Source organism: Pleuronectes platessa, chromosome 5 (genome assembly GCF_947347685.1).
Source record: "Pleuronectes platessa chromosome 5, fPlePla1.1, whole genome shotgun sequence".
In the NCBI taxonomy this organism is placed as follows: Eukaryota; Metazoa; Chordata; class Actinopteri; order Pleuronectiformes; family Pleuronectidae; genus Pleuronectes; species Pleuronectes platessa.
Genome location: NC_070630.1, coordinates 21123432 through 21137389, shown reverse-complemented (window position 1 = coordinate 21137389; position 13958 = coordinate 21123432). Strand labels below are relative to the sequence as shown.

At 40.7% G+C, this 13958-nt stretch overlaps 1 protein-coding gene across 1 annotated transcript; it reads left to right on the top strand.

Annotated features, from left to right (window-relative positions):
- The first annotated feature begins 1688 nt into the window (after positions 1-1688).
- Positions 1689-9685, top strand: sdhdb (succinate dehydrogenase complex, subunit D, integral membrane protein b). Its single transcript, XM_053421949.1, has 4 exons — positions 1689-1785; positions 2637-2747; positions 5955-6105; positions 8055-9685. The coding sequence occupies exons 1-4, from the start codon at positions 1737-1739 to the stop codon at positions 8218-8220; spliced, it is 477 nt and encodes a 158-aa protein (XP_053277924.1). The 5' UTR covers positions 1689-1736; the 3' UTR covers positions 8221-9685.
- The last annotated feature ends 4273 nt before the right edge of the window (positions 9686-13958 follow it).

Here is a 13958-nt window from a genome sequence, read left to right as displayed (position 1 = left end):
TGATTCAATTATAAAACCACTCTCACTACTTTGGAATACATGAATTACATATGTACACTGTATAAAGCTCTCCTCTTTACTGGTGATATTGATAATTAGTTAGGATACTTAGTATTTGAAAGGTGTATTTGTGAGTTGGTCAATCTAAAGTAAAACAGGACTGGGGAAACAGGAAGTTTTGCTTGAATTCACATTATGATATTTTATACAGCTTTCATTTTGTAACTTTCCATCAGAATGTCCGGATTGTGTCTGAGTGACACCATGAGGTTGTCTAGTGTCAATCTGAAGACAGCTTTGTGAAAGAAAATAAATTATTAGACCAATTTTTGGATTTAGTTTAATATCTCTATTTATATATGTTTCAGTATAAAGGAACATGGCTGTTTTTGTAAAATCAATTTGCGCTGTTAACGCCAAGTATATACACATGAATTAAAACAACATGGAGCTGGCTGGATTGCAGCCAATAAGCTGTGGTTCTCTCTGCTGATTGAATATGCAGACTGTCGGCTGCACATTCATGTCTGATTCAACAATTAGGACCAACTCAGTGTTCATAGCTGTACAAAGGTAAAATAATAAAACAGGAAAGCTGGGGTTGTGTGTATTATTTACACACTTGATTACAACTGCGACACATTTACGATGTAATGAAAACCATCAAGGTTTAGCAAAAGTACAGCCGCCTCGGTCATCTGAGGTCATCTTGGGAAGGTTTAAATGACGTCAGAGCAAGCAGGACCGGCATGCATTGCTGCGCGGGCCCGCGCTCATGCCCGCGCTCATCTGACCCATCCATGTACTTTATAACTCAGCGTTTTAATGTGACGCCAGAAGTGACACTAACAAAGATGTTTAACGTTTAAGAGAAGTTATCTCCGCTTCAAAATGCTCGGTCCCGCTCAGTGCTGCTTTGCAGTCCTTGACATTTTTGAAATCGTATTTTATAGTTGGTACATTCAAGGTTTGAGCAATTCTGGTTGTAGTAATTTTTTTTCATGCAAAAAATTTTTGTTTTTGTTATCATACATTTTTTTTGTTTTTTATTAAATTTTTTTATTTTATTTACCTCCGCTGCAGAAGCGGACTGTGCAGGATTAATTTAATCTGTTAGGGCCCGAGCAGTGACAGGCACTGACAGACATTTAGGCCCTATTGAAATTGTAAGGATTATTATTATATATTATATAGAATATACAATTATCCTTACCAAAAATTGCAGAAAATTTGTTGTATTTATTTGCTGTTTACTTCTCTTTTAAATGTCATTTTAACGTGTTCTTATGTTACTTCAAATATATATATATATATTTTTGTTTGTTTGCATTACGTTTGTACTTTATTATTTTTTGTTTTATTGCTTTGCTAAGTATGGCATGGCTTTTCTATGATTTGCTATCTTTGCACTTTTATTTATTAAAGCACCTTGTTTTTCTTTGTGTTTTAGTCATTTTTTTATCAATTTTTAGTTGTATTTTTCTATTTGTGCAGCACCTTGTAACTATGTTTTATAATAATAATTATTTATATTATTATTGTTATTATTAATATTGTTGTTAATGTTATTATTATTATTATTAGTAGTAGTAGTAGTATCAGCAGTATTAGTAGTATTAGTAGTAGTTGTAGTTCTGTAGCTGCTCTGATCTCCTCTCACACTCAACATCTTTGTTCCGCTGACGACACGTCAACTACATCCGGGTAACCGTGGTGACCTTGGTTGGAGTATCATCATGGCGGCGATCGTCAGGTTGAGTTCTGTGTGTCGCAGAGGAGTTAGACGTGAGTTCTTCTGTGTGTTCCCGGTGTTTGAGTGTTTCTCAGTGTGCGCGCTGACTCCAGTGAAACTGTGCGTTTTGACTGAGAGGACGTGTGGAACCTCGGCTGTGTTCGAGACCTCCCACGTTCACGACTGTAGCGAACAAGATCAAGTCGCCTGTAGTGGGGTTATGAGTGAAAACCACCTCGAGTCACTAAACCTCTCATCTCGTGTCATACAGGGTTTTATAGTTCATGTTTAGACAGTGACGCTCAGTCAGAGGCAGCTGAACTCACTGTGACGTTCGTGCTGTGCGCTAATCACTGCGCACAGCGTTTGTGAATTACAACTTCTCACACACGTATTGACGGAAGCTGTGAGGGAACCATCCTGAAACATGGAACTTCATTCTTAAAAAGCTGAACGTGGACCATGAACATGCAAGTCATCGTTCCCACTCTGTGATTCAGATCCTAACTGGCTTAATACAGTTCTCCAAAACACAAAATATGTTTTCTTTCTAAATGTTGAATTCATGAAATTCATCCTAATAATGTTGTTTGCCCTTCATTTTTCATTTGAACTTGTAAAGAATGAAATAAAGGTTATTATTATTGTAGTTATTATAAATAGTGTTGAATAATAAATATGCCGGGGGTGAGGGGGGAGAAAGGTGAATAGTTTGTATGTATTGTTGCATTTCATTCAGAAGGATTTCAATCACAGACCACAGTTGGATATGTAAATAATCTCTGGTGTGTCGAGACATGATTTAAATAACTTACTTTATACGTATTAAATGTGGTTAAGTGTGAGCTGAATACAGCTGATTCCATGTTAGCTGTAAATGTGACCTGTTGTCCTTTCTCCTCAGCTCTGTTGTACCAAAGCACTCTGTTGTCCCGGCCGCTGGTTGTACCTCATAAATACCAGGAGCAGCCCCACCTGCTGACAGCGAGGATCCATGCGTCCCAGGCTCTATATGGTCAGTGTCCACATACAGGCAGTATACATACATACAAACATTGGTGTAGCAACAATCAGTCAGTTAAACTTATTCATAGTCAGTCAAATGTATCAATTGTTTGAGTACATTTTCATGGAAAAATGCAAAAGCGCTAATCGATAGTCATTTCTCAAAAGAGAGACTTGGCTATCTTACCTCATGTTAAATTGAGTTGAACGAGGTTCAGGCTGTTTGGCAACAATAGGCTCTAGAAAATAAATGTATTGGCCCGTCGCCGTCGGGTTCTAGACTGGAAAATTGATCGATCAATTCAGAAAAAAATGTGCAGGTTAAAAACTGAGTCTTTTAGACTCAGTACTTAGCAAACGGAAGGCGTGGCTCACAGCAGCCTCTGTATAATCCCAGAGATGAATCAGCAGCACAACACAGGTTCACCTCCGACTGACCTGAACTCCGTTATCACTGCAGCGTGTTGTAACTTAGCTCCCACTGGTATCATGGCACAATGCATTGTGTAACGTATGTGATAGAGATTTGTCCACTCTGTTCTCTGGTTGTACAGAATTTACAGTAGTAGCGCCTGGACCGGGCAGTAAAACAATATTAATAATTGTTTAAATATAATTTTTATCAATAGATAACGTACATAGATAAGGGCAATATAATGCTTATACATTATGTAGACACAGTTGAGTTTAATTTATATTATACAACATAAATACTAAATATAAAATGAAATGTTATATGTATGGGGTTTGGTGGAAACCAGGAATGACTTATATGAAAGTCAAACAGAAGTATAAACAAAAATGTTTCCGAATTCTTTTACATATTATAAGAGAAAAATTCCCAAATGGTGCCTATTTGCACTATTGCACATAATTGCACTTTAGTTTTTTCTAGAGCTGTATAAATATATATATTTAGATCTATATATTTTATTTTCTATTTTAAATTTTTGATATTCTATTTTATACAATTTTATTCAAATTTAGTTTTTCTCTATTGTAATTACTTGAGCATTGCTAGAAGAGAGCCTGTGACTCAAGCATGTCATTGCCAGCGACTGCTTAATGTTATTGTTGTGGATTTGATAATAAACTCTTGAATCTTGAATCTATATTAATACTGAAAAAAGCAGAGCATTTTTTCTATTTTCCTATTTTACATGGAATTTGAAACAGGAACAGAAAGTGAGGAGGTTTTACACATTTTAGATCAACGTCAAGAGCTGTTCCTTCTCTGTTCATGAAGAAGAGTCTAAAACCACACCCTCACTCCAGAGCAAAATTCTGATTTTAAACTTACAAGAAATAATAATGTGACATTTATCGAGATACATATCAATATTGGCTGGTGTGGACATTTTTATCCTGATATAATTTTTGGCCATATCGAACAGTCCTACAACAATGAATGGGTAAGGCTGTCGGATTCATATCTAAGAGGATCATCTTTGTACCTTTCTTGATGTTAGTTTATACAGGATCAACAAGTGTTGGACAGAAGGAGGACAGGTCAGCTCAGCAATGCAATAAGAGCAATGCCATAGAGAATATACAAAAAAGAGAGGACATTTAAAATCAAGCGAATTCAAATACAGTAAAAGAGCTCAGTATAAAAAAGGTAACATGTTGCGTGTGTGTAGGTACCTCTCCGTTTGCAGGGAACCCAGTTTTTGTGTCTGACGGGAAAGCAGCTGGCCCACAGCCCTGTGTGGTCGTGCTCCACATTTAGCACACCAGATGCTACAGTGGTGTCAGTATTTCGACACCAGGGTTCATGTTGGGTCAGCAGACCTCACCACTGTGACCCACTGTTAGGTTAGTTACCGTCAGCTTTATCTGTCAAACACCAAAAGTTGGTCACACAGAAGACATTTTGGTCGGCTGCTACACATAAGAGGAGAATCGTGACGACTTGTACGATAATCAGTCCAACAGAAACCATCAAAAGCCAAAGAGAGCATCACTAACCGGATGTTGTGAACTTGTACAGCTGCGACTAAAAAACAATAAAACGCACCTTCATCCAGATTTTTCTTTTTTGCTGCAAAACAAAACTCACAATATTGGTCCTCCGCCATGTTTGTTTTCCTTCTAAAGTCTCGTCCAATCACGCTCCAGTTCAGAAGGTGTTGATTAATGCGTCTTAAGGTTTTTGTTGTTGCTTGTGACATCGATCATGTCGCACCGGTGGAAAAGTAACGAAAAGGCAAACTCCTCTACTGGCAACAGAGTTAATTGCCTTTTTTTTAGACAGGTTTACCTACGTTTAACAACCTGCGCATACCCGATCATTTTGGTATAAACCAGGTATTATTGTAGCTTTTTTATTGACATCTCTCACTATGTGAGTTTTCCTTTGCCGACCTGTTCAGTGTCTCTTGCTCTGTAGTCAGAGTTCTTCTCAGTTTTTCTCGTATTAGCTATTTTCACTCTATGCAATGGCTCTGATAGATTTTCCTCTCTTCTCTTCTTAAAATGATCTTTCTGCTTTATCCAGCAAACATAGTATTGACAGGTGAAACCCAAGAGCAGACACTACGAGCTATTTTATGGTTACAATCCATCGAAACGGGAACACATGGGCAACAGGAAACACCTGTCAAGTTCCAATATATTAGGACATGGACAAAAAGAGTGGTTTCAATAAAGGGCTATGTTTAACATCTATACACAGGTGTGTGGGTGTGTGTTTATGTGATTCATTTGTTCTTTTTATTGTGTCTTTTTAACTGATTTTACTCAGACTGTAAACATGGAGAACGTGTCTCCTCTTCCTCCCTCCATCCGTAAATAAAGCCCAAGTAGTGAGGCCCCGCTGAAACACGTGCCCAGCTAGCAGGAGTCCATCTCCCCTGTCAGTCACAACGTTGTCCTTTTTATAGCATCAAATAACTAATTAAAACCAAACAGATCTGAAAAAGGATTCACTTGGACCTGCATCAGTTTAATAAGATCTATCTAAAAGTTTGAAACCATCTTTGAGAGAAACATGTTTGCTATATACTATACTTTTTTAGTTGGGTTCATGTCCCATTCAGTAAAATGGAAGAGGAACAGTTTAGAATATATATTGCAGCCTGCCACCAGGTGGCGATGGAGATGCATTGGCTTCATTTTTGGGAAGCAGTACTGTTGTCCATCTTTATACACAGTGTATGGTTTTTACCAGGCAAATGATTGTGGATGCTGACACTTTGCTGTTTCTCTTGCTCCTCAGCCGGCGCCGGCTCCAAAGCCGCCTCCATGCACTGGACAGCGGAGCGAGCGCTGAGCATCCTGCTGCTGGCCATGGGACCCGTGGCCTATTTTAGCCCTGGTCCTGTCATTGACTATTCCCTGGCGGCTGCCCTGACACTGCACGGCCACTGGTAAGATACTTATGAAGGTGTCAGACCCTCTCTAATGGTGCCATATCTTCACTTCTAATGACATAGATTCACTTCCTCTTTACATGGTAAATACACAGCAGACATGTTTTCTCTGCTGGTTGGTTAGTGGTTAGGAAAGTCAGACCAGTTAATCCCACAGCGATAGGGATCGTTATTTTCAGTCAGATACTAAGATACATAAATTTGACCTTCTTGAAGATGATGTTAAATTTTAGGGAAGCACATTAAAAAAAATAATCTCTTGAATCTCTCTCAGACTGGAGCATAGCAGAGTGTACTGGTTTTAATTCACAGACAGTATGTGCACGGGATGCAGGTTTAGTCTGGTGTGTTCAGTGAGACCGCGGCAGGAGAATACCTGCTCAGATGTTACCACTGTTAAAAACTTGATCTTTCAGTATGAGACCAGGACATTTATGCTTTCACTCAAAACCCTGGGCTCAGACCTAAATAGCTCCTATTCAAAGAGGGAATTTTAGAATCGCTTAATAAATAAATGGAGCGTTGCCACAGACTTCAGCCTCTAAGACGAGCAGTGACTCTGAGTGACACGCACAGACCTCACCTTTCCTGGGAAAAAGCCAACATGGAGGTTGAATTCCTTCATCACATGAGGTCCCTCAGGGAAGTGCAGTCACCTCTGTGATCTTAACATCCACACATTGTGATTTAACAGATCAAGAGCATTGAGGTAGAGTCAGAGTCCTTTGAAGCCTTCAAAAACCCCTTTTCCCAGAGGTCTCGACCCGGTACTAAGGTTTAACGGACACAAGGCTAACTTTTTTCCAGTTTCTTTTTTTTTCCATCTGTCTCAACGTAGCTGCCTGCGGCTATTAATTCAGCCGTGGCTAGTTTCGTCTGTTAGCAGACTAGAGAAGGTGGCTTTAGCTTAGTGTCACAGCGATGTGCTCCCCCAGCAGTTAGAGTGCAATCAGCATGGCAGGTTAAGGCCACAGACCAGGCATTACCAGTGATAAGTCTCCTTTAGCCAAGTCTCTCAGGGGCGGCTTGGTGTCTGCAAGGGTCAAGCTTTGACCTCTTTGACAATAACAGATAAGATCAAGACTCCAATGTCATTTGGAGTCAAAGAAAGCAAAGGTTGTAGAACTTCCTGTTTTCATCTGGGACTGAGGATAAGCAGTGTCTGTGGCTAATAGGATTTTATGGCACTGAGGAATGTTTGAAGTCAGGGGCAAACTGGTGAATGTGGCCTCAGTAGAAGACATGAAGTCATAGTATATTATGTGGAATTGAGCACTCAATAATCGACTAGGTCCTGGTGGTACACTTACTGCACGTGTCTTAGAAACTTCTGATCTTTGTTTGTGTTTATAGTTAACGTGTAAAGTGAGCACAGGGGAGTGAGGAGGAACATGCGGAGAGTAAGAAGCAAATTAACCGACATGAGCAGGATTAAGGCTGTTAGAGGCCCTATTTTTTATGTTTTTCTAATTTCAGGGATTGTACTTATTTTAATTAAAAAATCAGCAACATCTTATTTGCCCAATGGTGGCAAAACTTTGGCACAGAAGTTGGTCACTTTTGACTGAAAATCAAGTCCGAACAAATACGATTTTTGATGTTTACTTTGACTTTTAGGTTTGATCCATGTCGCAACCACTGACATAGAAGAGGCAAACAATTCAACAATAAAAAGATAAATAAAACAGTTTATAAACAATGTTCATAAAACTAACTTTATTTAAGTTTTACTACGTTTACGATTCTGCATCAATGGCAATAATGAAGCATTTAGAACCTGCTCTGTGACTGGCTTCTCCTCTGAAGCAGTTGCAGCTGAGGCTCATGGGTACAAGAGGGGGTTTCTAACACCCAGCTGAAGCGGAGGACATGGCTGAAAAACATTGTGAACAGCTCTAAATTTTGAATTCCTCTTTCAATTCCTGCACATTGTGTTTGTCTCCTAGGGGCCTGGGGCAGGTGTTGACAGACTACGTTCACGGGGACGCGAAGATCAAGGCCGCCAACGCAGGCCTCTTCCTCCTGTCCACCGTCACCTTCGCCGGCCTCTGCTACTTCAACTACAACGACGTCGGCATCTGCAAAGCCATCGCCCTGCTCTGGAGCAAATGAATGACTGTGGACTTGCGAGGAACCAGAGGCCGGGACGGGAGCAATCCTGTACTGGCCGATTTGTAAAAAAAAAATTCAAGGTGTTCTATGTAAATTCTTATAAATATATATTATGTTGACCATTTAGACAGTGATTGACATGTGTTTAATTGCAATTCATGTCTATCAGTTCGGGCTCTGTCTTTTTGTCAAGTTCTTGCACAGCTAAGTCTGGGTTATAATTGGGCAACAGAAATCCATGATCTTTCCTTGCATGATGAGCTTCTCTTTTTGTTCAGTGTCGACTAAATTGAAGCTGTGTTCTCACTAAGCAACATGTCCGGTTATTAAATGTCAAGACCCAATATTCCCAAATACAAGAAATCCAGTATCTTGATCTGCAGATGTTATATTTACCAGGGACATGCATATAATTAGCTTCTCATTTCAATCGGGTATTTTTATCCAGGCTTGGGTCCTTTTTGTCGCTGACGTCTTAAATGTACTTTCTTTCAAACACCATGAGTAAACGCTTCAGGAATAACAGTGCAGCACTTACACATTGAACCTTTGTTTGTGAGGGACTTCACCCTCCACACCCCCCCTCTCCTACCATTTATAAACGATTCATAAGGTCAATGTGTCTGTTGTTGCTACAGCCTCATCATCACAGCACAGTTCAGAGTGTACTCCTGTATCTTGTCTGACAGAAGCAAACGCTGTTTGCAGCTTTAAAGTGAGAAATGTTCCTCAGCCGAGTGGGCCGAGACTGTTTTGTGCAGAGTTGAGTGGATTTGCTTGTCATGGCCGGTTTGTGAAGGTTCATTAATGGTAAGGGAGGCTCGATTTCAAATCTAAGCCATCCAGCAACTCTCAGCCGACCTGTGCATCTCCGGCAGGAGAGAACACTCGTCAGCAAACAGTGCACAAGCCACAGCAGGGTCTGAGTTTAACAGCTGCAAAATGCCGTCCTCTGCCAACCAAGTATCACTCAAGACCTTAACGGTGTCAGTCATATGAATACGTCTGTAACATATTGACTTCTGTTGTATTTAATGTATGAACTACAAACTCATTCCACTGTGTGAGTCAGCTAACTTCCAATGGGGGGGAGACAAACCTTTATTTTCACCGCTTGCAAATTATTTACACCCTTTAGGCTAATAGGGCAAAATGTCAATGTAATCTGGGGACATTTACTCAGCATATAATTGCTAGTCCTTGCATGCAGCTATTACCAGCAGTTCTTTTTGTGTGGCTGGACTGAGCAGGGTTACAGGTCGGGTTCACAGATTCACTCCTTTGTCACAATGTTCATGCAGTAAATGTTTATGAGCGCTAACGAGTTTGGTGTTGGTCTGTTTGCCTCCATCGTCAATTTGTCATATCTGTTCAGTTGATGTCCTGTCAGATTATACGCACAAAATTGTGAGACGAGTGCACTGCTCCTGCTTCAGTGGAATAAACTTGTCTTCATGGTTTCATACTTGTGACATATTATCACTGAGCAGAAATCTACACTCTTTCACAGAAGTATGTATGTATGTGGGAAAGGCACATCTTCACTTTTACACATTGATGTGGGATGACATTAAAGAACAACTAAAGCAACAATCATTTCTGATTAGCTGTTTGTTTCAGAAACAAAGTGCCACCGAGGTGAGGAGACAAAGAGGCTTAGTGAAGGTAGCCTGTATGCAACTGCTGTGATACCAGATGTAAAGGCAAAAATGAAACGGAGCAATGAGAAGGAAAAGTTAGCTTGGCTGCATCACCTTTACTATTGGTCGGTTCAATATCAAGACAGATGAACTGAAGCCAAAGATGCTTCTGAGGGTGTGTTTAATGTAACCACAATCGATACTTAATCAGTCACCTCCACCCCTGTCCATGTGTTTGTTGGTTTGTAAGCAAGACTTCTCCAAAACAACGCAACGGATTTCCATGAATCCTGGTAAAAAGATGTATTAAGGGTCAGGGAAAAGAACTCTTTACATTTTGGTTCGGATCCAAGAATCTCTTATCATTGTGACATTGGGTAATTTTCATCATTTTACTACTCAGAGAATAATTCATTAAGCTTGACATGTCCAGGGGACTGATATTTCTGATCGTGTGCAGATCCAAATAAATATCCAGTTGTAGAGATGTGGCTTCATAAGCAGACTATTGGGCCTTGAAGGAGTGCACTGTACTGAGCGCCACTGTTGTTATGAATAAAACAAATTAAAAGTACCAGTCGGAAAAAAATAAACAACAATCATGTATAATTAAGTAAAATAATTATGATAAAACAGTGTCTATGAATGCTGAAGTAACATTTCCTCTAAAGGAGATTCATATACTGGTACTTCATATCTTTATCATACACAGTAAATTCCTCAGATTACTTATTTCATAATTTGTTATTTATTTAATGTTATTAAAGACATGTATTTTCATATGCTTAAGGGTAAGCTAAATTAAAATTCAATTTCTAAAAAAAAGTTTCTGTATTCCCAATGATACACAACCACAGAGCAGCTGAACTCTGCTGACTGGTAAGATGTACCCACAGTGTGTCTCTCTTTGCTGTTTCATCCAAGTGTCCCCAACATTCAAATTCCGCTTGAAACGACCTCAATTACACCAAGTTTTTAGCCTAAATGTCCTTTGATGTCCTCCAGAGCCAGAGGACATTAAGGCAAAAAACATGGTGTAAATGACCTGTCAGGTCAAATTTGAACGTCGGGGCTTCTGGACACCTGGATGACACCACAGGAGCAGTATGGATACAGTTAGGTTTTTTTTACGTTTGAAGAAGTGGTCACCATTTACTTCAATTGTATTGGATCTGTCTGCAACGCTGTTTACCCCTGAACCTCCAAAAGGTCTTGTGGATTCAAACACTTCACCCCCCTCTCCATTGGCACTGTGGTGAGTAGATGAGTGAATTTCCATTTTTCGGTGAACTATCCTTTTACATCAGGCACGTGCACAGATAGATCCCTAGTGTTGCTCAAGCACCTGCCCTTTTGCCCTGGATGAGAAAAGTGCCCCTTCTGCTGGAGTCCAATTCTTTCTTCATTCATCAATATTTAAGAATGAAAATGACTCTCTCTGTCATCAATTCCCCCAAAATGTGTTTTGATATGTGACGGGCATTTATTTGACTTCTTGTCAGAATTTGCTCCTCCACTCAGTGCTCATGCAGCCACTTCTCCTCTGACCCACAGCATCAGACAAACAGGTAATGCCGGTGTTTCGTCAATTCTCCGACGTTGTTTGGTGATAAATTAACCACAACTTTAGCACGGCTGAAAAAAATTATGTCGCAACTGGTCCGACGTTTCCTAAAAAATAAACAAACAATAAACTCACGAAATCCGTGATTTCAAAGCCTTGTCCAGCTGTTTACTGACGTTTGTCATGTTTAATGAAGAGAGAGAGGGAGAGAGATACAGACAGACAGACAGACAGACAGACAGACAGACAGACAGACAGGCCGGCAGAGAGACAGACAGGCAGACAGACAGACAGGCAGGCAGACAGACAGACAGGCAGGCAGACAGACAGACAGGCAGGCAGAGAGACAGGCAGCCAGACAGACAGACAGACAGGCAGGCAGACAGACAGACAGGCCGGCAGAGAGACAGGCAGACAGACAGACAGACAGACAGACAGACAGACAGACAGACAGAGACAGACAGACAGGCAGGCAGAGAGACACAGACAGACAGACAGACAGACAGGCCGGCAGAGAGACAGGCAGTCAGACAGACAGGCAGGCAGACAGACAGGCCGGCAGAGAGACAGGCAGTCAGACAGACAGACAGACAGGCAGGCAGAGAGACACAGACAGACAGACAGACAGACAGGCCGGCAGAGAGACAGGCAGACTGACCGACAGACAGACAGGCAGGCAGAGACAGATAGACAGACAGACCGACAGACAGACAGGCAGGCAGAGAGACAGACAGACAGACAGACAGACAGACAGGCAGAGAGAGACAAACAGACAGACAGACAGACAGACAGGCAGGCAGAGAGACACAGACAGACAGACAGACAGACAGACAGACAGACAGACACATACAGGCAGGCAGAGAGACAGGCAGAAAGAAAGACAGACAGACAGACAGGCAGAGAGAGACAGACAGACAGACAGACAGACAGACAGACAGACAAGACAGGCAGGAAGAGAATTTTAAAGGCAGTTTAACTGTTCAACAAATTAGACAAGTTCACTAGTTTTGTTTCATTTAAAATAAAGTAAAAAATATATTTTTTTGAAATGAAAAGTAATTATTGAAATGAAAGGTAGGTCTTAAGTTGAGCTACATGACAGTCTGGTGAGGTATATTGTGGTATATTATTAGTGAAATGCTGCTTATGCTTCAACTCTGTCAGAAAACCGTAAAACAAAAAAAGGTGTGTGTACTGTGTTGTCAGCTTTATAGAGATTATGTAAGTCACTCTTGATTATTATGCACAACATTGATTTATCTCATTTACAAAATTTGCAGCATAATGACAAGAAAAGAGAGACTCCAAAAGCAGAAGGTCAGGGAACTGCAGCAAGCAGCTCAGGGTAGCAGCTCTATTTTATCTTGGATCAGGCCATCAACTATTAAAACAAATGAGGGAGAATCAGTAACCCTACCTGGTCCAGAGGAGCCATTATTTATTTATTCATTATTATTATTTATAATTTTATAAATAATTTTGGCGATGGGTGCCCTTTTTTGGGGGTTTGAGCACCTGCCCCCCAAAATGTCTGTGCACGTGCCTGCGCTACATGCATCTTTTTATCGAGGAAAACGACAATGGATCAGTCCTTTGCTGGGAAGCTCCACAAAGAGAGAAAAAGCTTTATGCACAAGCAGGACAGCAGTTTTTTTCACGAAGCAATTTATTTTTAATGATACAAAACAAGGTGTGCTTTTTATGAGAACTTTTTGAAATCATTCAGTACATTCATTTAAAGTAGCCTCAGAGGACTCGTCAACGCCATCGGGACCTTTACTACGCAGGACTAGTTTTTTCAGAGAGGGATTCCCGTCGACACAGGTGAATCCCAGGAATTTAGAACGGTACACAGTGGACTCGAACATGAACTTGTTAGCTGTGAGCTGTGTCAGGTAGAACAAGGCCTTGTGTGCATTATCCATAATTTCGATTGGGAGAACCTGTAGAAAAAAATAACATTAGTGGCAAACCGGATAAAAGAAAAAGCGAATCTAAGTAGCACAGCATGAACCGTAACACAAAAGGTTAAAACAGTTTACTATGAGTGATATATATTACACATAAAACTGATAATTCATTTCCCATAATTCATTGCATGTTTATGACTTGGCAGGTCCTCTGTGTTTGCAATGGCAGCAGAACCACTCTGCAGGTGGCCACTCCCTACTTCTCAGCAAATTCAATTCCAGGCCTAGTGAAGGCAGAGAGGGCCTTCATTTCACACATCACATCACACACTGTAAATACACTCTGTGTCATCCTCACCATTGCCTCAGTACAGATTTCATTGTTCTCCTTGCAGCACGCCACCAACTTCTTGCCATTTTTGTTGGCGTACAGCATGACTGGTACCCCCGGGCCTACCTCCTCGGAAGAATCATCATATGTGCGGATGTTGAATTTGCACTCTTAAAGGGGGGGGGGGGGGGGGGGGGGGAGAGAGAGAATAATATGTTAGTGAATATTGAAGGATTATAGAAAATCACAAACTAGCTATGTGTTAAGGAGCTAAAGGTGGGGTAAGCGATAAT

Excerpts from the sequence above, each read along its gene's own strand:
- sdhdb (XM_053421949.1), top strand. The coding sequence starts at position 1,737 with ATGGCGGCGATCGTCAGGTTGAGTTCTGTGTGTCGCAGAGGAGTTAGA. Across the intron at positions 1,786-2,636 it reads GTGTCGCAGAGGAGTTAGAC|CTCTGTTGTACCAAAGCACT; the intron begins GTGAGTTCTTCT and ends CTTTCTCCTCAG. Across the intron at positions 2,748-5,954 it reads TGCGTCCCAGGCTCTATATG|CCGGCGCCGGCTCCAAAGCC; the intron begins GTCAGTGTCCAC and ends CTTGCTCCTCAG.